The sequence below is a fragment of the Aulonocara sp. 'chitande type north' Nkhata Bay genome, linkage group LG1 (assembly GCF_057382095.1).
Source record: "Aulonocara sp. 'chitande type north' Nkhata Bay isolate Kocher_YH1m ecotype deep benthic linkage group LG1, A_spYH_male_GT1.1, whole genome shotgun sequence".
Taxonomy (NCBI): Eukaryota; Metazoa; Chordata; class Actinopteri; order Cichliformes; family Cichlidae; genus Aulonocara; species Aulonocara sp. 'chitande type north' Nkhata Bay.
Genome location: NC_141344.1, coordinates 22,117,571 through 22,143,947, shown reverse-complemented (window position 1 = coordinate 22,143,947; position 26,377 = coordinate 22,117,571). Strand labels below are relative to the sequence as shown.

Sequence of the window (26,377 nt, the reverse complement as noted above, 5' to 3'; positions counted from 1 at the left end):
ACACATAGTGAGTGAGAAAGGTGACTGCAAAGGAAAAACTCAATGCATCATGGGAATCCCCGGCAGCCTACGTCTATTGCAGCACAACTAAGGGAGGATTCAGGGTCACCTGGTCCAGCCCTAATTATATGCTTTAGCAAAAAGGAAAGTTTTAAGCCTAATCTTAAAAGTAGAGATAGTATCTGTCTCCCGAATCCAAACTGGAAGCTGGTTCCACAGAAGAGGGGCCTGAAAACTGAAGGCTCTCCCTCCCATTCTACTTTTAAATACTCTAGGAACAACAAGTAGGCCTGCAGAGCGAGAGCGAACTGCTCTAATAGGGTGATATGGTACTACAAGGTCATTAAGAGAAGATGGGGCCTGATTATTTAAGACCTTGTATGTGAGGAGCAGGATTTTGAATTCAACTCTGGATTTAACAGGAAGCCAATGAAGGGAAGCCAAAACAGGAGAAATATGCTCTCTCTTTCTAGTCCCTGTCAGTACTCTTGCTGCAGCATTTTGGATTAGCTGAAGGCTTTTCAGTGATTTTTACGACATCTTGATAATAATGAATTACACTAGTCCAGCCTGGAAGTAATAAATGCATGAACTACTTTTTCAGCATCACTCTGAGACGGGATATTTCTGATTTTAGAGATGTTGCGCAAATGGAAGAACGCAGTCTTAAATATTTGTTTAATATGTGCATTGAAGGACATATCCTGGTCAAAAATGACTCCAAGGTTCCTCACAGCGTTACTGGAGGCCGAGGTAATGCCATCCAGAGTAAGAATCTGGTTAGACACCATATTTCTAAGCTTTTCAGGGCCAAGTACAATAACCTCAGTTTTATCTGAATTAGGAAGCAGAAGGTTAGTGGCCGTCCAGGTCTTTATGTCTTTAAGACATTCCTGCAGTTTAACTAATTGGTGTGTGTTACCTGGCTTCATGGATAGATAGACCTGGGTGTCATCTGCATAGCAGTGAAAATGTATACTATGTCTTCTAATGATACTGCCTAAGGGAAGCATGTATAATGTAAACAGAATTAGTCCTAGGACTGAACCCTGTGGAACTCCATAATTGACCTTAGTGCGTGAAGAGGACTCTCCATTTACATGCACAAATTGGAGTCTATTAGATAGATATGATACAAACCACTGCAGTGCAGTACCTGAAATACCTACAGCGTGCTCTAACCGCGCTACTAGAATATTATGGTCAACAGTATTGAACACTGCACTAGAGCAGGGCGATATGACCAAAAATATTTATCACGATATACATTTGAAAATTTGCGATAACGATATAACTGACGATATAATTGACACTAGACAAAATACTTTACAACTCCACAACTTTATTAGTGCAAAAAAAACCCATCAATGTATTTTCACTTAAACAAGCAGCTGTTTTTTATTTGCATTAAAGTTATATAAAAATGTAACTGTGCAAATGCAAATTCCTTGCTGACAGTTTAACCAAAAGGCATTTCCAGTGAAAACCATAACCCTAACCATGTAGACTATCCACAAAACTTAACCCTCCTGTTATGTTGGTTTCCAGGAACACTAATTATGTTCCTGGGTCAATTTGACCTGGGGCATGTTTACTCATCCAAAAGTGTCAGAAACACTGGCATTGATTATTTTACAGTTTTGTTTTATAATTTAGATTTTTTTTTTTTTTTCTGTAGTGATGCAGATGACATATGACATCTCTTCTGTTCTGGGTGAATCTGACCCGCAACATAACAGGAGGGTTAAAAAGAGGTTATATACACACACAATACGGTAATATTATGTTGAAGCACAGTACGTATCACTCCGTGAGGCTCCTGCCTATGATAGCCGTAATGCTCCGACAATCCATCAAGCATTGCGGGTTCGTAGCTTAGCAAAGTCGTACTGAAACATTTGACAGATTTTTGAGCGCCGTGTACATAAAATCATTTCGAGGTCAGTAAACACAACCAGAATTCATACATAAGGCACACGGGATTATAAGGGGCACTGTCGATTTTCAGAAAAATCAAAGGATTGATTTTAAGTGTGAGTTTGTCAACCTAAAACAAATGGGATGTTACAGTTAAAGCCTGGCAAAGGATCTCAAGGGAGGAAACACAGCATTTGTTTCCTCTCTTAAAGATGACAGTCTGCACTTTAGCCACATCTTTATTGTTTGAATTAAAATCCACTGTGGATGATGTGTACATATAATGTAAGGAAGAGCAGCACAGCAAATCCTGATGTCAGACTGTCCTCATCATTTCTTTATGTTACCTACATGGCTGCGGGACGAGTAGCTGTTAAGTGTGTCACTAGCAGTATGTCTGCCCTGGGTGTGAACTCACTGCTCAGCCGGCTTTTAAATTTGTATGTTTTCTACATTTGTAGGGTCCCTCAAACAGCAGGAAAAGTACAAGTAGTACACAATATAATGTTTGTGTTCAAGCAACACCACTATGGCTGCTTTTCTCTCGGCCTGACATTAAAATTCACCTTTGTTTGTCGAAGTTGTGACGAGAGTGCAGGAAGGAATCACGTCACACCTTCAGCCTCAAACAGCTTCTAAGAGACACACTGAGAAAAAGCAAGAAAACGAGAAAAAGATTAAAATAATATAAATACCTGCCCTTCAACACTCAATTAGTCAGCATTTGCGAAATTAATGTTAAATTTAAAATGTCACCACCACATTTCAAGTTTGAGTTTTTTACCCCTCTGGCATGGTGCGATATTCTTATTAATAGTCCGTAGAGAGGATTGGTATATATTTTTTATGAAAATATGCATATGTAATTAAAACGCATGTCAAGTTGATTTTGTGGATAATTAATTACAGCAACAGATGGTAATGTAGCTGAAATCTTCAAATAGGAACGAGTCCAACATGTAATTTGCCTCAAAGCAAACATAAAAAAGTCTAACAGCAATTTTATGTCTTGCCTATTTGGTGGACACTTTATTACATATGTGCACCTCATGTCGTTGTCGTGAGCTTATAATGGAAAAACATTATGTAAGAAGCGAGAGTCGGTGTGACTCAGCGGGAAAGAGCTCAGTGTTATCACCCCCAAGAGTTTAATAAATACGGAGTTCAATAAAACATAGAGGTCAATAACTGTAACTACTGTATATTGCTTTGCTGAAAGCACTATCCATTAAGTAGAAAATATTTGCACAGAGTAGGTAAGATACGGTTTATAAGCCATCGCAGCAGCAATGTATGCAGTTACGTTGCCCGGTTGGAATTTCACCGTCTCCCAAATGAGCTGGCTTCACCTTAAAAAGCAGCTGTTTTCGGTTTGAGAGGAAACCCTTTAGATTTCCAGTCTGTAAATGTGTTTTTTTCCCTTTTATATAAGATCTGACATATCATTGTTTCATATCATATCACAGATTTTTTCGATGCCGAGGTTTAATTGCATGACCCGCAGCTTTTTTATATATGGTACAGCCCAGCATCTGATTTCACCTACTGCGACACTACAGTAAAGGCATGTCAGTTAGATTTCCATTACATTTTATTGACTCTTCCTGGCAGCGATGGAGAATTTAACTTATTTGTTCAATCTTAACTATCAAAACATGCACAGCAATCTCCACAAGCACGGGAAGCTTTTTCAGAAAACAAAAGCTGTTGTAGACCCAAAAACTACTTTGATTTTTTTGAGGAGACACACATCACAGCATAGGCGCAGTGGTGATATGTGCAGGCCCTCCGGCTATGCTGTAACTACAGCTTCAGCTGTAATAAACAATGCGGTGGCACCTCCGAAGGCTTTCACGAATGACTTCCTGTTTTGAAATCTTGAGTTATCTCATTATCTTAATGTGTCTGATTTCACTTTAAGTCTGATGTAGCCTGCAGCTGCGCTGTGTGTGTGTGTCTGCGTGTGTGCTTCTTGTGTGCGAAAACATTTTTGCCCATGTATCATGCATGTGAGATTGTGTATTTGCATCTCATTTTAGTTAAGTGGTCCCTGGCATCAAACCAGTGTGCACTCTTCCCTCATTTATTACATTTTACAACATGTGTTGGAACCTGATGTTATTCTAAAAACCTGAGTAATGAACACTTGACTTGCACAGATGCCTTTATAAACGATGAGAAACACGCCTCTAAGATGTGTGTCCCTCTTACTCTCTCTGTCTCTCTCGTGTCTTTGCAGGGGAAGAGGAATAAGCCCGGGATGGAGGCTGCCAGCTCTCCAGATTCAGTGAGAGGTCGAGGGGAAAATAAAGCCATCAAGTAGGTGTCAGGGAGGGAGTAGATGGGGCACGTGGGAATAATGTATGATGTGGTGATAGTATCACATTTAAACAGCTATTTGTGATTGCAAACTAATCTTGTAGCTCTGTGCGTGGACTCAAATGCTTTCCCTGAAATTATGCCCTAAAGATAGTGAGCATTTATCATATATATATATATATATATATATATATATATATATATATATATATATATATATATATATATATATATATATATATATATATATACGATGTGTGACGCTGCTACTGTGCCCATAAAAAAAAAACTACCTGATTTAAATTTGTCCTTGGGCAGCTCTGGACCACTTCCAACATTGCTGCTATTTTTAGATCACTCTTTGAAAATCATGTTCTGACCTCCTGGTCTGCTGATGTAAATCAAAGGCTGCATTATGGTAAATGGTCTTTACCTTATATTTAAACCCCTCCCCAATTTTTTGACATAGCAACAGCCTGCTCACCGTTTGCTCTAGTTGGAATAAATAGAAATAAGCACACTAAGCTAATTGTTAAGATTAGGATATCGACAGCTATGAATATACTTCTGCCCCTGTTTCAAATATAATTAAGCATTATTGAATACAAGAGGGTGACGCTAACAACTTGCCACAAATCTATTAGCTTTTTTGAGCTATTTCCTTTGACGTTTTTATTCTGAGTGCATACCTGACTTGTTTTTTTTTTGGTGTTTTAAATTCATACTGACTTTTCTCCCTTGCCTCCTTATCTCCTTTGTTTTGTTTCCTCATCATTGACAGCGTGATAAAACACACAGGTCACGTCCTTCCATCCTCCTCCTTTCTGAGCGTTTTGACCTACTTTTCATGATACTGGGTGACCATAAACTTGTAGTCATCCTGTAGCCAAATTCATGTTAAATTTATTTTAAAAGTATTTAAAAAGAGTATTTTTCTTTTTAGATTTTCTTTTTAATTTATTTATCAACATTTCTCGAGATCTGCTTTGTTTTCTCTTCTTTATATACCGGTATGTCTGTGATTGTTTACTGCTCTCACCTGTCTCACCTTTTGCTTTCTCTCTGGCTACAGCGATCTAGACAGAGACTTTTGGAATAACAATGACAGCAGCAATGTCCAACAGAGGTGGAGCTCCTACCCACCCAAGGAGTTCCTCTTAAACATGTCTCCCTATGCACCCTACGGAGACCCCCGCCTCACGCCCAAGTGAGTCTCATTCATGTCTGGTAAGGGACTCCTCTGTCTGGGCAGGGCTGTAATGAACAGGGGCTTCTGTACAACGCTGTAGGAGTGGTCAACATAATAAAATCTTTTGCTCTTTGAGGTCATAGGTATGAGACAAATAGCACAAAAATATTCCAAATCAAAGGCTGATCAATACACAACTCAGAGCAGTGAAAAGATCACATTTAATAGCCTAAAGCATAGGTGTCAAACTCTGGCCCGTGGGCCAAATTTGGCCCGCAGCCTAATTACATTTGTCCCGCGAAGCCATACCAAATTACTATTAGAGCTGGCCTACTGGTATTATACAGCTAATATATATATTGTTTAGTATTAAGCTTTGCTTGTTCCATATTCAGTTTTTCATCAAAACTTGTTTGAGTCCATAAGAAAAGATTCATTCTTATATCTAGAGGAAGATTTTTTTTCAATAAATATTAACGTTAGCCCGCGACTTTGTTCCAGTTTTGAATTTTGGCCCACTGTGTATTTGAGTTTGACACCCCTGGCCTAAAGGGAAACAGAAAGCCTGATTTTGTAACGCTGTCAGATCACATATCTTTTAAATGGAATTCTCCCCTCTTCCCCGGTAATCCTCATGTTTTTGCATTCAGGCATGTCCACAGTGAGGTGGTGTTTAGTATGCACTGCTGGCCATACAGCAGCTGATAGAGATGTGCAGCACCATCCCTTAATATCTGTGATTCCTTGGGCTGCGCTGACACTAACTAAAATTATGCACAATTTCCAAACTGCTGCTTTCAGACAGAAAGGCTGCAGTTGTATAGGAGTTTGAGCCCTGTGTCTTTAAAACAATACAGAAGAGTAAACTGGGGAAGCAACAGTATAGTTTGCTCTTAAATCACATACAGCGTGTACAAATGAATGTCTTTGATAGCTCCACTGCTTACAGCCCTGCTAACTTCACCTGGGTAGACCCTCCCTACCTCTCACCTGCAGCCCATGGACTGTTACCATGGAGACGGACAACCCTCAGAGAAAAGATCCCACTGTTTAACAAAACTTTTCCCCATTCCCCACTCAACGCCAAATATTAAAATCTTCTTTTCAGGATTGTGTAATAAATAACCAACATCCACAGAGGGTTGAACGTAGTGCACTAAGAAAATGAGTTTTTCAGTTTTTGTCAGGATTACTTTGACATTCAGAGAAGTACAGTGGGGCAAAAAAGTATTTAGTCAGCCACCGATTGTGCAAGTTCCCCCACTTAAAATGATGACAGAGGTCAGTAATTTGCACCAGAGGTACACTTCAACTGTGAGAGACAGAATGTGAAAAAAAAATCCATGAATCCACATGGTAGGATTTGTAAAGAATTTATTCGTAAATTAGGGTGGAAAATAAGTATTTGGTCACCTCAAACAAGGAAAATCTCTGGCTCTCACAGACCTGTAACGTCTTCTGTAAGAAGCTTTTCTGTCCCCCACTCGTTACCTGTATGAATGGCACCTGTTTGAACTCATCATCTGTATAAAAGACACCTGTCCACAGCCTCAAACAGTCAGACTCCAAACTCCGCCATGGCCAAGACCAAAGAGCTTTCGAAGGACACCAGGAAAAGTATTGTAGACCTGCACCAGACTGGGAAGAGTGAATCTACAATAGGCAAGCAGCTTGGTGTGAAAAAAATCAACTGTGGGAGCAATCATCAGAAAATGGAAGACATACAAGACCACTGATAATCTCCCTCGATCTGGGGCTCCACGCAAGATCTCATCCCGTGGGGTCAAAATGATCATGACAACGGTGAGCAAAGATCCCAGAACCACACGGGGGGACCTGGTGAATGACCTGCAGAGAGCTGGGACCAAAGTAACAAAGGTCACCATCAGTAACACACTACAACGGCAGGGAATCAAATCCCGCAGTGCCAGACGTGTTCCGCTGCTGAAGCCAGTGCATGTCCAGGCCCGTCTGAAGTTTGCCAGAGAGCACATGGATGATACAGCAGAGGATTGGGAGAATGTCATGTGGTCAGATGAAACCAAAGTAGAACTTTTTGGTATAAACTCAACTCGTCGTGTTTGGAGGAAGAAGAATACTGAGTTGCATCCCAAGAACACCATACCTACTGTGAAGCATGGGGGTGGAAACATCATGCTATGGGGCTGTTTTTCTGCCAAGGGGACAGGACGACTGATCCGTGTTAAGGACAGAATGAATGGGGCCATGTATCGTGAGATTTTGAGCCAAAACCTCCTTCCATCAGTGAGAACTTTGAAGATGAAACGAGGCTGGGTCTTCCAACATGACAATGATCCAAAACACACCGCCCGGGCAACAAAGGAGTGGCTCCGTAAGAAGCATTTGAAAGTCCTGGAGTGGCCTAGCCAGTCTCCAGACCTCAACCCCATAGAAAATCTGTGGCGGGAGTTGAAAGTCCGTGTTGCTCGGCGACAGCCCCAAAACATCACTGCTCTCGAGAAGATCTGCATGGAGGAATGGGCCAAAATACCAGCTACTGTGTGTGCAAACCTGGTAAAGACCTATAGTAAACGTTTGACCTCTGTTATTGCCAACAAAGGTTATGTTACAAAGTATTGAGTTGTATTTTTGTTATTGACCAAATACTTATTTTCCACCCTGATTTACTAATAAATTCTTTACAAATCCTACCATGTGGATTCATGGATTTTTTTTTTCACATTCTGTCTCTCACAGTTGAAGTGTACCTCTGGTGCAAATTACTGACCTCTGTCATCATTTTAGGTGGGGGAACTTGCACAATCGGTGGCTGACTAAATACTTTTTTGCCCCACTGTATGATTATTTGCTTTCTGGCTGACATGACATGATACTACTCATGTAGTATGTTTTATTAAGAGCTAAAGCTTCTTTTTTCAAACTGAGAATGAACTAAGGGGCTGCACCAGAATCCAGTAAAAAATAAATAAATAAGGGAGGATTACTTTGGAGTGTAGCATGCAAAATAGTAAATCCCCTTTAAATATAAATCTGCAGTCAAGATGTGGTCAGATTAGCTTGAGTTCAGAGGTCTGAAGAAAAAGTGACTTCTTCAGCAAAACATGTAATAGGCACACCGGTCCAGTTTGTCCATTTCATGCTTTGCCTCTCCAAAACGTGAACATGCAGAAGTTGTATTGTGCATGCAGAAGTTGAATTACCAGCGGAGATGATGTATGAAGTTCATTTCAGGGTGCCTAATTGCCAGAAACGATTAAGCTGTGCGGCTAATATGTATTTACATGTAAATGCGTTCATAATGTCTAATAAAATGCTTTCCTGTGATTATTTTCATGTGGGCTTGAAATAAAATGTTTCCCTCTGTTGTTACTGCAACTTCTGCATGTGTATCTGTTTCACATTTTGGAGAGGCAAAGCGTGAAATGGACGCAGTGGACCAGCATGACCAGCATGTAATATCTGTAATATCGGGTTGTAATGTTGGTCCAGGATCAACATTGCATCTGACCAATCACGTTGTTGTGATGTGATAACTTTGGAATGTGGAGCAAAAAGAAAAAAGAAGCTTTTGTTAATATAAAACCCTCTTCATGAAAAAAAATTATTAACATTTCCAGTGTTTTCTTTATTAATTTGAACAGTGTAATAAATATATTATCAAGTTAGGTTTCCTAGCCAGATTTATGTTACTGATATTAGTATGCCAGTGATAGTTTTTAATAGCGTTAGCTATTTTTTTGGCTAATGCTAAGACATTGTGACTCGTCAGTTGCTATGTTGATTCTGGACTACAATTGTTATGATGATAGGAGGATAGTAACAACACCAATTCGTTGATATTATGCTCAGTTTTTCCACTGAAGAAGAAGTGAAAAGCTATACCCAAATGAACAAACCAAACTGTATCGGATTTCCTTATCTTGATTATTGAACATGCACCAAATAAAGAGGCAGCTTCATTAATGTAAATGCAGAAGGCTTACAACAATGGGTGAACTGGTTACACTAAAAAAACGGGAAAAGTTCTTTGAACAGTTAATTCCAAATGTTGCAAAACTGCTCAAATGCAGTCCTATGCCCAGGTCAGCTCGACCCAGCAGAGCAGCTTTTCAGTTATTGAAGACAAAACTGACCCAGAAGCAAGCAGCAACTGAAAGTAGCAGCAGTTAAGGCCTGGAAGAGCATCTCAAGGGATGAATGGGTTCTTTCATCTAATTACTGAAAACAATCCTTATATTTAAATAATGTTAGCTTGTAGCTTGAAAATGAGTAACTGTGTGTAAACATGGCTGCAATTCCTGAACAGTTAATTCAAAATTTTTGTTACAAATCTTGAATGAAAAGTGAAAGTTCACACTTTCAGTATTATATTCAATATCTGAGGGTGGTACTTTCTTCTTTCCACCAGAAAACAAATAATTGTATTTCTCAAAATGTCCATCTGTTCCTTTAATGACGTGGTTTTTGGTCTGACTTTTTTCACTGTTTTGTTTTGGGGGGTTTTGTGAGTGTAAAGTTACGTGTTTTTACCCCCACTCCCCTTTCTCCTTCACTCTTTCTGTGTTTTCTGCTTGTTGTCACTACTCGTACTATCACTCATAGTACTTTGAGTGCTTTAAGCCTCCCCGATAGCCCTCCTGAGTCTAGTCTACTAAGCCTTATTCCAAAAATAGTGACACTGTATCCTTGGTGTACAGTGCAACGTCTGTTTCATATCAACCTCCATTCCATCATTTAGATGCACCTCACACAGTCACTGAGGCATTAAGTGAACCTGTTCTTTCTTATTTTCTCTAATTATAACTCACTTGACTCTTTCAAAACCACCGGGCGCTCAGTTATTTGGTGTCTGTGCAGTGGTGCTGAAATTATTTTTAAATTCAGCGAACAGCAGTGATTATAGCTTTTGTTGTGATTGCATTTCATTCTGTTATTGACAAGATTAATTCTGTGTGGCATTTGATAAGATAGTAATGGTGAGATTTCTGAATAGGGTGATAGTGGATCACTGAGCTATTTCATAGTCCTTACTGTGGCGATTCCTTTGTACAAAGCAAGTTTGTTTAGCAGCTTTCAAAGGTGTCTTTCTGAGGTAAATCGAAAATTACTGTTTGGAAACAGTTCAGACAAATTATATCTAAAAGCAAGGAAAAAAGGGATCAAGTCACGAAAAAGAACATGTTATTCAAGTAATGATATTCAAGTTGTGATTAATTATATCACATTCATCATTGCAAAAACAATCATTCACTTAACTGTCAGCCTACACTTAATGCTTGAATGTCGTTGTGGACGCCCTCCTGTTGTTCACCTGTGTGTCGTGTGATTTGTCCTCAATCAAAAGGTCCCGTACTGATCTCAGCGTTCTGTCTGTACTCGTCTCTGTGACGTCCGAGTCCAGGTCAGCTGGGGTTGGGTTTGTGGCATGCTGAGAAGAAAAGAGGACACTTTATATTGAAATGCTTTTTTTTTATTTCAATGGGAATATTTGCAAATTAAGTGAAATATTTTATGCAAATGCATAAAAGTGCTGCAGGCGAGTTCTTGTGAACAGACTATAGCATTCTGTTTTCATGCCCTGCAGTCTTAAAATGTGAAAATGACGCATTTGCATCATTTCTCGGCTGTTATGCCTGCCTCCGAGAGCCAGCGGCTTGGTCACTGCTGTGTACATGTATGAGTGAAATGGGCAGAATGTCGGGTTCTTGTGGTCCTTTTCTTACCTTAAACTAGGATATAGTGGACTGAGCAGCTACAATAACAAAGGTTTTCTGAATATCACTCCACACTTAGTGAGAATCTGTGTAAATTCGACATTAAGAAGTTGCTTTAATAACATATTTTACAATGAACAGAGTAAGCTTTTGTGCAGCTTTGAACTGAATTATTGTAAATATGTTTTGCCCCCTTTTAGTCCCCAAAGAGTGAGATGACTGTCCTCTCCAATTTAGTCAAAGCATTGGTGACGAGCAGCTGCTCTTCCACGTTTTTGTTATTCACTGGACACTTGTGGCTAGACTGAGTGCCTGTGAAGTGTCTTAGTCATCGATTTGACTAACTCATAACACTTTTGCTCTCCGGCTCTGTGCGTCTGTCTCTCGTCTATCTCTCTCTTTTTTGTTTTGTTTGTACCTTCTCGTGGGTCTGTCTGTCCGTGTTTTCCTTGTCTACGACCCACCCCACCGTTCCACCCAGTGGGGCTGTGGATAAGGGTGGGCAGGGTGGTGCTGGACCCTCACCGGGGGCCAGTGACAGCGGGGGTGGTGCTTGCTCTGGGACTGGGGCAGGGCCCAGTCGCAGCGACAGCGTGCGGAGCATGGTGACGGGGGGCAGCAAGGCCGGGCGCTGGCAGACGGTCCAGAGCCACATGCATGCCGGAGGCCTGCGGTTTAGCAAGTGAGTGGCGCATGGTGACATGGGGCACGCATGAGGGGCTACAGTGGGCACAACAGCAGCATGGTGTGGCAATCAAGGAAGTGAGTCTGTAAAAATATCATGGATGGAGTAGTTGCATGTACTCTTTTTTTTGTTCTTTTTACACATTTGAAACCCTGTGCAGGTGAAGACAATGTAAAGCAGGCTTTAAAGAGAAGATGCTTTGCAGAATGCACCTGCTATGCATGAGTAACCGTTTAAACCTCTTGGCTACAGAGAGGTTCCTCACTCATAAACAAATGCCATTTTTATGTCAGCTGCCAACCAAGTGATGTTGCAGACAAAGCAAATTCACGCAGCCGTACTGTTCCTCTGCAGGCTCCAATTTGCTGAAGGCTGTAACAGTTTCAAGAATTTCAGACAAAACAGATGCTCTCTGAAGATCTTCAGAAACGACATGTTCATTCATCTGAAGTAACAGCTTTTTAAACTCTGAGTGGGTTGCTGGATAAACAGCAGGAGAGCAGTTTTATCCGGGCTAGTGACACGAATGAACCTTCTGTTAGTAACTGCTGGATGAATATGATAAGATGATACTGTAAACAACATCATTCGATAACGGTGCTGCGTAGTGGGAGGAGGTAGTAAAAGTTACCCAAAGTTTGAGCAGTTTATTGCTTGCATTGACATGAAACTCCCTTTAATTAATCAGGGCAAAAGTCTGAAAACTGGATTCTTTTTTTGCTAAAGAGTCAGTGTGAGTAAACTGTAAATACATACAGTAAATACAAACACAAGGATGTTATCTCTCAGAAACCAAAGGGAAATACGTATACGTAAAGACTAGGGCCAAGTTACAGGATGGCCCCAGTCTTCATTTTGCGTTAACCAAAACAGTCCCAAGTTTCTAAAACTTTGAAGTAGAAATACAAAATAGACTCAGGATAGCTATTTGTTAGCTATAACCTTTCTGTGTGACCTTTACACATTCTTCCACTCATCCCAGGCCCCACTGTGACCCTTCTTTGGATAAGTGGTTAAGAAAATGAATGGATGGAATTAACAGCTGCCCTCATTGTGTGGCATTAAAAAACGCACACAAGCTTAATGTAACAGCTTCGTTGCAGAGATAAAGATTTATGATTTGGTGTCATTTCTAGTGATGTGCGATACCACTGATTTCCTTTCCGATCCGACACCAAGTAAAATTCAGGGTGGTATCGACGATACTGATCCGATACCGATACTTTGTACAAAAACGTATTTCAGTTATTGTATCTCAAATTATAGCGTCATAATGATTACAGGACATCGGATTACTTGTTCTTATCGTTTAATAATGCACAGTTAACATATAGAAATAAGAAAACTGAAGTTGTGCGCTATTTGAACACGTTGCCTGCCTGCAGCACTAAAGGACTCTGTGAGAGACGTCTGTCTCGCCCTAGCAGCACCTGTCCCTGTCCTCCTCTTCAGTTCGCCTCAACATAAGCTCATCATATTCTGTGATATGATTTACTCTGAAGTGCTTGATGAGGTTAGTAGTGTTGCCACAACACCTCACTTTCTCGCCACATGTATTGCAAACTACGTCTCAACCGTTTTTGTGGAAGTAAAATACGTCTGCACATGACTCCATTTACGCTCAGCCATTGTTGTGAGTGTGCACACCAAGGGGCTGGACACATTTATACAGACGTACTTTGCACATGACTATGACAGGCGAAAGACTAAGTAGTTCCTTCCAATGTAGACAATCCAAATGATACAGTTTCTTTCCACTCTGTTCCTGTTAATGATAACCTACAAATTTACCCTAAATTACTAAAATATTGATATTTTAATATGAGTATCGATTCTGGAACATAAATGACTGGTATCGGAGGAATCGATATTTCAGTATCGATCCGCACATCACTAGTCATTACTATACAGTGCTATGACAAAGTTTTTGCCCCTTTCCTGATTTCTTCCTTTTATTTTTTTATTATGGCATATTTGACACACTTACAAATTTCAGATAGTCAAAGAAATTTTAATTTTAGACAAAGATAACCAGAGTAAAAACAAAATTCATGTTAAGGGAAAAATGCTATCCAAGCCAGCCTGACCCTCTATGAAAAAATAATTGCCACCTAAACCTAATAACTGGTTGTGCCCCTCTCAGTAATCAATAGAGCATTTGCAATAACTGACAATGAGTCTATTATATCCCTGTGGAGGACTTTTGGCCAACCCTTCTTTGCAGAATTGTTTGTAATCCAGCCACACTGGAGGGTTTTCCAACGGTCATACCAAAGCATCATAATCAGATTTAAGTCCAGATTTTGAGTAGGACACTGACAACTTGACTTATACTGCCACATAAGCCAAGTGTCCTTGAGCTTCAGAGCATGAACTAACAGCTGACAATTGTGCTTCAGGGTTTTCTGGCAGAGAGCAGAATTCACATTTCCATCAAGAATGTCGTCCAAGTCCCGAAGCAGCAAAGCAGCCCCAGACAAGCACACTATCACCACCATGTTTGATTGTTGATATGATGTTCTTTAGATGCTCTGTTAGTTTTACATCAGCCGTAACGGGATTCAAACCATCCAAAACGTTCAGCTTTTGTTGTGTCAGTTCACAGAATATTTTCCTTAAATTTTTTGGCCAATGTGAGACAAGCTTTTTGCTCAGCAGTGGTTATCACCTTTGAACTCTTGCTTGGGTGCCATTTCTGCTCTGTCTCTTTGTGAATCATGAATTATGACCTTAAGTGAGGCCTGCAGTACTGCACTTTGGTGTTCTGGGTTTTTTGCGATGAGTCCTGGATGAGTCGTTGATGCACTCTTGGAGTAATTTTGGTAAGCCAGCCACTCCTGGGAAAGTTCACCACTGTTGCAAGCCTTGCACCTCCATTTGTGGATAATGGCTCTCACTGTGGTCCACTGGATTCCTAAAGCCTTAGAAAAAGCTTTGTAACCCTTTTCAGACTGATAGATGTCAATGACTTTGACATCTTGAGTTTTTTTTGGTCGTGTCAGACAGGTTTAAGTGATATCTTGGGGGCGGTTACTTTTTCACACAGGGCTAGGTAGGTTTGGACCCCTTTTTTACCTTAGTAAACGAAATCACTATTTTAAAACTGCAAATTTGATGACGTGAAATATGTAAGTGTGAGAAAACATTTAAAAAAGAAATGCATGTTATCCAACAATGTAAATCATCACAAATAGTGCTTTCTAAACTACAATTAAGTGAATTTTTGCAATTATAATTTGTCAAACAAACTGGTTGCTGAAAGCTGAATTTTTTTTCAACACCTGTAGCACATACAAGATATAATGACAATAACATGTGTGAATCAAACGGTCTCCTGGAAACAGTTTGATCATTGAATTAAGAGCAGTACTCTGTAATATACAATAGATTAATAAGTGGAGCTCTACAATAGCGTTCAGCACAGTAGATGAAAGCCATCTCTCCACTCAGTCACAATTCCTTCATTGCTAGCTAACTCTTCATAATACTGCCTGCCCCTGTTATTCTGATAGAATAGATTAATTAGAAACTAGGAAGCAAAACTGTGATTTCAGAATTGATATTTGCCTCTTGATTGGACTGAAGATAATAGAAACTGCCTCCATGCATAAAATGATGAATGAAAATTAGGGAACTGGAGAGCTCAGTGCACAGCAAGAAAACACAGGCAAATAAACAATTTGCAAGCAAACCAAGAAAACATCTTCACCAATTAGACAACACATGCCCTAAATGTAGGACAATGGTTCTGTTTCCTCACCTCGCAGCATTTATTGAAATTGTGCTTTCTTGTGTCTGTGCATTATGTTTGAGTGACCTTTATTTAAATAGTATACTGATATAAACATGAATTTAAATGGTAAATGGCCTGTATTTGTATAGCGCTTTACTTAGTCCCTAAGGACCCCAAAGCGCTTTACACTACATTCAGTCATCCACCCATTCACACACACATTGACACACTGGTGATGGCAAGCTACATAGTAGCCACAGCCACCCTGGGGCGCACTGACAGAGGCGAGGCTGCCGGACACTGGCGCCACCGGGCCCTCTGACCACCACCAGTAGGCAACGGGCGAAGTGTCTTGCCCAAGGACGAACTCCCAACTCTTGAGCCATGATCGCCCCACAATTAAGTTATCCCACCACATTATTCTTTACTCCTATCACTCCTCTGTTTTGTTTTCCTGCTCTTTTTAAATCCACCTGTATTTCCATTTCTCCTTTGGAATTGGTTTCTATTTTTGAGCATTTACGTCTCTCTGCCATACGATCTTTCACCCTTCACTGTTGATATTTTCTCGCTCTCCTTGTTTTTCACCCTCCTCAATTTCCCTTAATTACGAAATCATTCAAGGTTTATAGTCATCTTAATTGACTTTCAAGCAAGAAGAAATGTGAAAATAACCCTCTAAGTCAGTAATTGGATACAGCAGATAAAAAGGGAGCGTGCTCAGGGTGTATGAATGACTGTGGCTGGTGCCACCGTGCCGATAAAGAAGGCAGCAATGATGTACAGTACCTGAAAGCACAATTTTAAGGGAAACCACTTGAAAAGGGCTTAGAATATTTCAAATGATAAAATTAGTCAAACTCAAGACAGTGAAAAGACTTGAAGCAGGTAATACGGCATGTGCTCAGACATCTGGCTTAATGTCACCATTAAACCATCAAGATATACTAATTTTTCATGATGTCAGCTATGATAACGTGACTATTGAACCCCCCAAAATAAGGGGTATTACATACTCACCAGACACTTCATTAGGTACTCCTGTTTAACTGCTCATTAAAGCAAATATCTAATCAATTGGTCAAATGGCAGCAAAGCAGAGTATGCTAAAGTTCAGACTGAGCATTTAGAAGAAAGGTAATTTAGGCAACTTTGAACACACATAACCTTTTTAGACTTTTACAGAGAATTGTCAGAAAAAGAGCAAGTATCCAGTGAACATCAGTTCCCTAGATGAAAAGGTTTCGTTGATGCCAGAGGTCAGAGGGGAATGGCCAGACTGCTTTGAGCTGATAGAAAGCCAACAATAACTCAAATAACCGCTAGTTATAATCAAAGTATGAAGCAGAGCATCTCTGACCTCACAACACAACAAGCCGTGAAGCAGGTGGGCTACAGCGGTAAAGGACCAAGAACAAGTTAAGAACAAGAAGCTGAAACTATAATTCTCATGGGATGACCAAATATGGACAACAGAAGATTGGAAAAATGTGGCCTGGCCTGAGGAGTTGGAATTTCTGCTATGACTTTTAGACAGTGTGGTCGGAATTAGACATAAACAATATGAAAAATCCCATCTTGTATCAGTTGCTCAGGCTGATTCTTGTGTAATGGTGTGGGGGATACACATTTTCTGCCCTTCAGTACCATCAGTGGCCTCAGTTAGCCTAGCCTACCAAGTAATGGTACTCAAATGGCCTCTACAGTCACTAGATCTCAATCCAATAGAGCCCGTTTGAGTTGTAGTGAAATGGGAGATTCACACAAGTGAATGTTGACATGCTGTCATGCCAGCATGGACCAGAATCTCAGAGGCCACCAAGAATTTATGCATTTATGAGGGCAAAAGAGGCTTCAACTCATTACTAGAAAAGTGTAACTAATGAAGTGTCTGGTGAATATAGGGGTGTTAAAGGTGTTAAGTCACCTTCTTATTTTGGCTATACCAAAGTTAGCTGCAAATTTTAGTTCATTTGCTCAAATCATCATGCAGCAATAACGTAGGTCATCAATTTCCTCTTTTAACATCCCATTTTACACCTGCCCACCTGTCCTGTCACATGCCAATTCCTTTATCTGAGGAACAATGCATCCTGTAGAGTAAAACACAGCCAGACAATCAAATTCATCAAAGCTAAGAATCCTTATAAAATACATTACCTATAGTAAAAAATGCTAAAAGGTTTTAAATTAATTGAAGCTAAAATTATCAGAGCACATATAAAGGGATGATCTACTGTAACAGTGTACTGTTATTAAAAATATATATTCTACATAGTCTTGGTGTACAAAGACTGTGTAGCTCAGTACAAAGACTCATAAAAGTTTAAATGTTTAGGTTCAAATGATTAATTTAGAAGTTGTGCGATTATATTTTAGTTATTTCATGTTTATGCTTGGATAAGTGGTTGTGTGAACTGTTTGTGTTAAGATTTAAGTTGTTCATATTTCTTACATGAACATCTAGCTTGAAACTCTTTTTCCTGATCAGAGCTCTAAATATTTTTTTCTTCTAATGATGATCATATCTTCAAAACAGTTTTGCCCTAATGACGTCGATTTATGTCATAGTTTTTGACTTTTTACTGAAAAATCGGACTTCCTGATTGCTGTTGCTCACCTGTTGCACTGATTATTCAAGCTGGGATAATCCAAGCCATGAAAGTGCTCCTGCTAACAGTCGCCCATAGCTGTTTGTGTAGGAAAATAAATACAAAAGTCAAACTTCTGGAACCCCAAATGCCCTCCTCCCACTTCAAAACCGTATAATTCTGCTCAACAGAAATCCGCCAAATGACTTTTATACATTAATTCACATTTATTCAGTTCGAATATTAGGCACAAGTAAACAAACACACTCATCAAAGTCTCTCCCCAGGAAAGATCTAATGGTGTGCTCCGTGTGCGTTTGTATGAGAGAAAACATGCATGCACCAGAGCATGTATATGAGCCCTGTCTTGTATTTACTTGATCCAGCATTGCACTGCTCCTCAGGGTGCTTGTCTCCTGGCTCTCCAACAGAGTCAGAGCCGAGGTAATACCAAAGAGCGCTGCTGTACACAACTCAAGTCCAGGCAGTAAATCCTCCCTCACTGCATTAGCTTCAGACAGAGCTGTTTAGCACAAGCTTACAGTCATCAGGCAGGGCAGTGATTGAGGGGAGGATAAGGGGTGAAGCACTATTACATGCTTGTAAGAGTAGCAGACCTGTAATTAGAGGGCAGACTTAAGGAACGGTGATTGGAGGTGGTGTGGCTATAGAGTGATGTGAGGGCTGAGGGTAAAGAAAAGATGAATAGGCAGAGGAGAACCACAAAGGTAAAAGGAAGAGCTGAGAGTGAAAACATAGCAGGAGCCGACAGGACCTTTGAGAAAGATTGGTGGAAGCAAAAGGGAAGAAGGTAGAAGTAGGTCAAGGCTAATTAGGGAGATAGATAACGGAGAGAAAGAAATTCAGCACTGCAGATGGAGAGCCGAGTCTCAAGTGAAGAGATAGTGCTACTATACCTTAAGCTCCAATTTAATTCCACTTAACGCTGAGGTAGGAACCATGTTTGTAGAATCATAAAAAGGGAAAAAGAACCTAATAACCTTTCAGTATATTGTAATTACAGTGGTCTTAGGTGGGGGGGGGGGGTGGGGGGGGGTGGGGGGGGGACTAGACTCTTGCACTTCTTGTGCTCTAATCAGACGTTGGAGAATCGAGCCTGTGATGGGAGACCAGACCAATCAGATCATTTCAGACCTGATCACAGGAGTAATGTAAAGTAGAATAAGAGTCCAAGTCCACACGAGAATTAAGATGTTGGAGGTATTAGTGGTTAACTGGAGAACTTTCAGCTGGGAGAGCTGGGTTCATGTTCCTGTGTGAAGTTTAAAGTCAGAGTTGATTGTGTGAGCAAATGCTCATATGCTTGATTGCTGGGAGGGAGTTGGCACAAGAAGGAAGAGCTGCAGGAGGAGATCTGTCTATGTTGAAGATTCACCCTTTCTAGATTTCGGCTGCAGTTTTAAGACCTGATCCCACTGAATGCATCACGCACAACAACAAAAAATCTCCCAAACTATGACCGCTGAACACATCAGAATGCAACTCATCAGTTTGTTTGCTCATAGACAGACAGACTGCCTTCGTGTGTTTTCTTTTAATGGGCTTATTAGACAGCACTAGCTGCTCGTTAGTGGAACAGCTGGCATGATGGGCATTTAGATTCAATGTAGAGTCACCCATGTCACTCCGTGTGAAATAATTTTGTTTGGCTTTCGTCATTTTATCAACCTGAAGGACAGCTGCAAAGAGGACTACACCCTGATTTTGGCATTCTGATGCTGCAAAATGTGCATTTCCAGTGGGACCAGTGTCACTGGCTGCAGGTTTTTAATTTGTCTGTGATTCTACAAAAAGCAGAGGTTTGTTTAGTCGCCAGTTTGGATATGAATGATATGTTGTATGCCAGACTAAACACGTATGGTCAGCTAGGCAAGATAAGGCAAAAATTCAGCACAGCTGTTTTCTTGCAGATGTTTAACAAGTATCTCAAGCTTGTTGGCAACTCCTTCTTTACTGATCTTTGCTCTCTCTCAAGTCTCTCTCCCTTGGATATTCACTGCAGACTCCTAGAGTTCAGTCAGTGCTGTGCTTATGTATGTTTTGGCCATTTTTATCCTCTCTTCCTTTTGATATCAACATAATAACATGTTACAAATTTGTTTTATACTTTCATCTTTCACCCTTTCATCTCAAAACGGCCTGCTCTTTCTTCTATATTCCCATTACGTATCTCTAACTCCATTTATTTCCTTTTTTTTGTATCCATCTCTGTCCTCGGTGTTCCCATGTATCCGTTCAGCTTTGGGGACGCTTCCCTTTCATCAGCTTCCACCCTGGAGCACATCCCGTCCTCAGCTGTGGCGCGCCCTCGGCCCCTGGTCCGGCAGCAGAGCCTCCAACAGCCCCTCACTCACCAGCCTCCTCCGGGTCCCAACGACCCCCCAGTCACCTCGCAGAGTCTGGGCCAGTTGCACACAGGCCCAGGCGGGGGGGGCCACCGTGGGGGCCCGCGGGGGGTCCGGGGGAGTCCGGCTGGAGCCTCCCGGTACAGAGGAACAGGGACAGGCCGATCAAGGTCAAATCCAGGCAGCTGGGACCACATGGTGGAGCAAATCCGAACCCGAGGTCTGGATGTTAAGTCGTTCCTGTAAGTACTTTACTTTCCTATAAGTAAAGTTGAGGATCATATGTGCAGCACTGCAAATACAAATTTATTAAATTTAGTGCACCATTTCATTGTAGTCTCTTAAATCCTGCCTTCAGTTTTCAAATTATCGTTTGTGTGCTGGAGTGTGATCTGTGGCATTGTCAGTCTTCAAATCCTGTAAGTAATAGTATAAATAGTCGAATGTGAAATTACTTTGTAAAATAAAAGTTCTGCTTTCAAAAGTGTACCGAAATATAAATGTTTAATATTACTCATAACAAGAGAAGTATAGCAGGAATAATAAAATGGACCCGTGAGTGTCGCACTAATACATAATTATCACTATATCATTAATGTTTAAATAGCTTTTTGCTGCTGCAGGTGGTTGACGGGGCTAATTTGAACTGTTTTAAATGCACCACATTTGTGGTTAAGTTGATAATAAAGCATCTCTGTACGTAAAAGTAGCGGATCAAACTTCCTTCTGAAATGTAGGCAATTAGAAGGAACACACTCAAATTTTAAATACTCAAACAAGTAACTCAAACGTTGCATCCTACTGCTGGAACGTGGTGCTGTTAAATCTTGTTGAGTGCTGCTGAGAGGTTTTTTGTTCGCCCCCCTTTTTTTCACTCATGCCTGACAAAATAAAGCTCTCAGTATAAAGCACCAGAAACCGAAAGAGATTCTTCATGAGTGTGGGATTTCTTGAAGGGCTGCCGAATAAGCTGTGGTCTAATAAAGTGACAAAATGGCAAAGCGTGTGCTTTTTACACAGGATGGAACCAAAATCAACTGCAATCCTCTACGGTCTCTGCAGAACTTCAATTTATTAATTTTGATGAGGTTGTCCCCAAGAGACTCATTTAAATGATTATTTTCAGGGTGTAGTGATATTAATATGCATGTAGTAGAAAAGGTGTGTGTCGGGCATCAAGGGTTTTAACATATTAGTTTTTCATTGCTGTTAATTGCCAATCATGTAAATGTCTCAAATAATAGGTGATATTATCTTCTCTTAAGGTATTTTATAATCACTTTCTAATGTTCTTCAGCTCCCATTTACATTTATTTGTGTTTATTTACTTGTGTATAGTTTTAAATTTTACAAAAACAGCGCTGGCACATGCAAAAGTTCAGATTTAACATCTGTTTATTATCATATATTTAATATATTTTTATAGTAATTCCAGCAGGTCATAAGAAAAACAAACTTGATTTAAACTTGTCTGGTCTGGAACTGTGCATCACCACAGCATGCATATATTAACTACACAGCAGTACCATAAAATACAAACTTCTGTTTTTTTCCCTATTACGTGCATCTTTTATGTCTTGATTTAGGTGGTATAAAACAGCCAGATACCGCAGGATAGCGTTAGGCCTAACAATAAAATAAACAATCTTTAAATATTCAGATTTCAAAATTTGTTTTCTTCTAAAGTTTTTTTCAAGACAGACTGATAGAAAAAATCCAATCATAAGCAGAAATCTTATAACAAGCCCAACCTGGGTTACAAAAAAATAAAGCAAAGTTAGCCAAAGTCACGAGTGATTTTTCAACACCAATTTTCCAACTCATTCTTCACTGAGTAGAGAAGCTTCTGGTGTGCGATGGTCAGTGATTGTTTTTTGATACCGAGCATGGAGAGCCTTCCTCCACCCCTTAGCTTGAGTGATAGATTACAGATGATGTGCTCTGCAAAGCAGCCTCATGTAAAAGCTCTCCTTCCCGCCTGACCGCAAACATAGATGCTCACACACATCCATCCATACACATAGCTCTTTGCTCTGTACCTTTTACATGTCCGCCCATTAGCAGTGTCTCCGGGGCTATTGACCTCCCTTCCTATGTGAATCATCATTCAAATAAGGCTGTGCACATCATGCACACGAAGGTGGTTGTCCCTGTCCTCGTGAATCTCGTTGGACCAAACACGCCAGCGGTTGACCCTGGAGGTGGTGGGAGAGGGAGACGTGGAGGTGGGTGGGGGCAGTGTGGGTATCATGCATTTGTGATCAGTGGTGTATAAACAAGCAAAAGCAGCAGTTTCACCCTCCAGCTGTGACCATACCTGTCACGCAGTGTGGCATCTGAGCTGCTCCCCTTTCATTTTCCAATCAATAGACCTGATGTAGGTGGCAATGATTTCAGCGTGGAGCACGTGTGTCTTTTTTTTGGTCATCTATATAAATCCATTCACTTTATCGATGAGCGTCATGTAGATGCTGTTTACACATCCCCAGTGGGCTGCAGCCTCTCAAGTACTAATGTGTTCCTCTTGTTGTCAATACTACTTCAACAAAGAGCACCTTGTTTGGTCGGGAGCACTCCAGAGAGTGGGGACAAAAAATATGAAATGTGCAGAGATGAGAGGAGGAAGATCAGAGAAAAGCTAAGAAGAAACTGGAAACATCAGGAAGGAGATAGGATTCTTTCTTTTTTTAAAAAAAAATCTTTTGATCCTATTTAAATCTATTTATGTTTCTAAGCTACATGCACGTCGACACGTGAAGTCAGCGCTGCCAACGTGACTGGCTCGCTGCTGCAGGAGTTAAATTTTTCCAGTTCAATTTTTGAGAGAAAATAAACATTTGGGTCTCTGCAATTTCATTAGCACCCACCACTATCTGTTATTCACAACAAAGGCATTCAGATAAACGTAAGACAGCACCTAATCCACCAAATAAAAAGTAAATAAATAAATAAATGTGAGGCTGAATCTTTTATAGCTAAGCCTAAAACTAAGCCAGCTGATGTTAAGGGCTGCAAGACATCAGAAAAAAAAACATGTTTTGAAGTTGGATTTGGCTTTTAAGGGAAGAGGTAGTGGTGAAGAATACTATATGTTAAGGTTGTCCTTGGATCATGCATGCTATGGTAAAGGGTTGTAAAAAATGAAAAATAAATGTGGTGAATGGAGAAAAAAAGCTAGAAGAGTGTACAATATGTACATACATGTGACTTACTGTCTGTGACTGTGAATCACAAGGTTAGTTGTGGGCAAATGCTCATTTGTTAAGGGCACTGTTTGCATGGCTTTGAATTCATGGCGCAGTGTTGTTCAGTAAAATGCATTTTGGATGATTTCAGGCTTGTTTAGAGAGACAATAACAGCTGCAAATGAACATTGTGTTTCTTTGTTGCAGGTATGCTTGCACCTCTGTTTTTGTGGATTTTCTTTTTTCTTTTTGCTTTGCATGTCATTTGCATGTCATTTCAGGTGATTCTGTTTTTCTCTGAGACAATCCAAACCTTTCTTTTAGGGTTTTCTGTACAAATATTAGCATATTTATTACTCACAGAGGCAACATACAGTGGTGTTAAAAAAAATGTGATCGCCCCCACTTATTTATCAAAAGTTATTCGTTGTTGAACATCACTTTTGTTATTCTCTAACAAACAAAAACAATAGTAAATGATAGCCACATATACAATGTCAGTGCAGTGTTGTGTCAGTGTTAATGAACTGAAGAAATTCAGCTTTGAAGCAATAAATTGGCTGAAAAAAATCTCTACTCATCCAAATGCTACAGCATACAGTACATTAGGCAATCAGAGGGATTACACATTATCTGAAATGTTACAAAACTTTAATGTAATTCAAAGACCGGGTGACTTTTCTTTGCAAACTCACGGCCTCGATGAGTTAATGGTAAAGAACAAAACTTCCCTAATAACTTAAGGTTTAAATCATTTGTGTAACAAACAGCACTGATAATAAAACCAAAGAATGAATAAATACTAACCTGGGATCAATGAAAGGTTCCGAATTAATGGTGCTTCCTTGTTACCTTTAACAAGCACACATAATCTACACTGCCAGACCAATAATAAATCACCACCTTCAGCTGAGAGCCTTATATTGGCTAAATTGCTGTGTAACCTTAAGAAAAACACTTATCAATGAAGCTAATTAGAAAAAAATGTATATGGGTCAGTGGGAAAAGGGTATCATCAGGGCAAGAAGAGCGGCAGATGGATGCACCCATGATGCTTAGTGACTATCATACAAGCCTGTTGGGGCGGTGTTATCGCCGGGGGTTGCTTCAGTTGGTCAGGCCCAGGATCAGCAATCTTAGGTGCCCAAAAATGAGATAAGCCCCAGACCAGGATGACCCGGTTCTCCCATTAATGGATTTTTTTCTTCCATGATGGAGCCGGCATATTCCAAGATGACAATGCCAGGATTCATCAGGCTCAAAGTGTAGAAGAGTGGTTCAGGGAACATGAGAGATCATTTTTACACATGGATCTGCCACCACAGAGCCCGAACCGTAACCTCACACAGCGATCCATCTCTTGTGTAAATTAATGCAACTCTCAACAGAAATAAATATAGTGATATTGTGTAACCTTATATTATGTAATGGTAAATGCATGCTGCCGTCAAAGCTAAAGGTTGTCCAACAAGGTATTATTTTCTTCTGGCTAGAAAATGTATATTAGTGTAAAAAATATATATGCACATCAAACTAGCTGGCAGTCACATTTGGAATAAGGGGTCAGGTTATGTACAAAGGTACATGTCATGCATTAAAAAATGAAGTGTTTTCCAAATTCACTATAAGAAAATTACATTTTTGATAACCAAAACTGTCAGGAATACAAGCATTCATGTCCTATTAAAGAGCCTTTGTATCACTTCGTAGCTCGCAGGTTTGGATGAGAGACATTTAAAAGTGCAGTTTGGATTGAACATATGTTTAAGATGAAATATAATAGTGTCCTCACAGCAATCTACCACCTCTCTCCCACTCTCTGTCTTTGTACATGAATTGTGTGCCGTGTGTATCTGTCGCTGCTTGTTTTTGTGTTTTTTGGATGTGTGTGCCCCTGTGCCTATTTGCCCACATGCCTCTATGGTCTTGTGATGTCCTGTCTGTCTGTCTGTCTGTCTGTGTGCGTGTGTGTCCAGTGAGGGGAAGATGGTTGTTCTGTCTCTAGCAATCGGGCTGGCTGAACAGGATGACTTTGCCAACCTCCCAGATCTACAGGAAGCGCCAGCGAGCAAAGAAAATGAAACCACACCAGAGAAAAGGTAATGAGAGAAAGAGAGAGGGGAATGTGAAGAATGTGAGTTGTTAAGCACAAAAACAAAACGAGCAGCCGAGGTAGCTGCTTGTCATACGGTGAAGAGGTGTGTAATGGATTGTAATTTTAAGCGGGGCAGGGCTATTTATCTCCACTGTGGTGATGAAGAAGTGCGCAGCGTACAGTAGAGTCACCTGAAAGATCAACACTTCATGGCAATTTTAGTCTTGCTTGAAATGCAAATTATTCATAATAACACTACCACTAAGTAGCATATTACAAACCAACAGTTATGTATTTACTGTTCTCATAAATTATAACTGTATTTAAAGATGTAGACCTTCTTTCAATTGTAAGGTTTCACATTATCAAGACTTGGTAAACATAATCTGGTCCTTAGCAACTGTTACAATGAGCTAAATATAACTACAATGCATTACATATTACACTGTGTGATTTTTTACTTATTTAACAAAAACTAAGCCAAAGTACAGATGCAGTGTGTGAAAGATTAACTACACCTTTATAGCTTTTATAGTGATTTAAAGGGTGAGTAACAGCCAGGTGCTGGTAATCAAGTGCAGTTTGATTAGATATCATCAGT

General features: G+C 40.2%; 1 protein-coding gene across 2 annotated transcripts in view; it reads left to right on the top strand.

Moving 5' to 3' along the window:
* Positions 1-26,377, top strand: part of syt7b (synaptotagmin VIIb) — a 126,628-nt gene that overhangs the window by 58,990 nt on the left and 41,261 nt on the right. The window contains exons 3-7 of one of the 2 annotated variants that reach the window (XM_086288414.1): positions 4,157-4,236; positions 5,309-5,443; positions 11,603-11,803; positions 20,391-20,738; positions 25,658-25,780. In XM_086288414.1, the coding sequence (XP_086144540.1) occupies positions 4,157-4,236; positions 5,309-5,443; positions 11,603-11,803; positions 20,391-20,738; positions 25,658-25,780 (887 nt within the window). The remainder of the gene's footprint in view (positions 1-4,156; positions 4,237-5,308; positions 5,444-11,602; positions 11,804-20,390; positions 20,739-25,657; positions 25,781-26,377) is intronic. The other variant, XM_086288422.1, reaches the window with a different exon arrangement.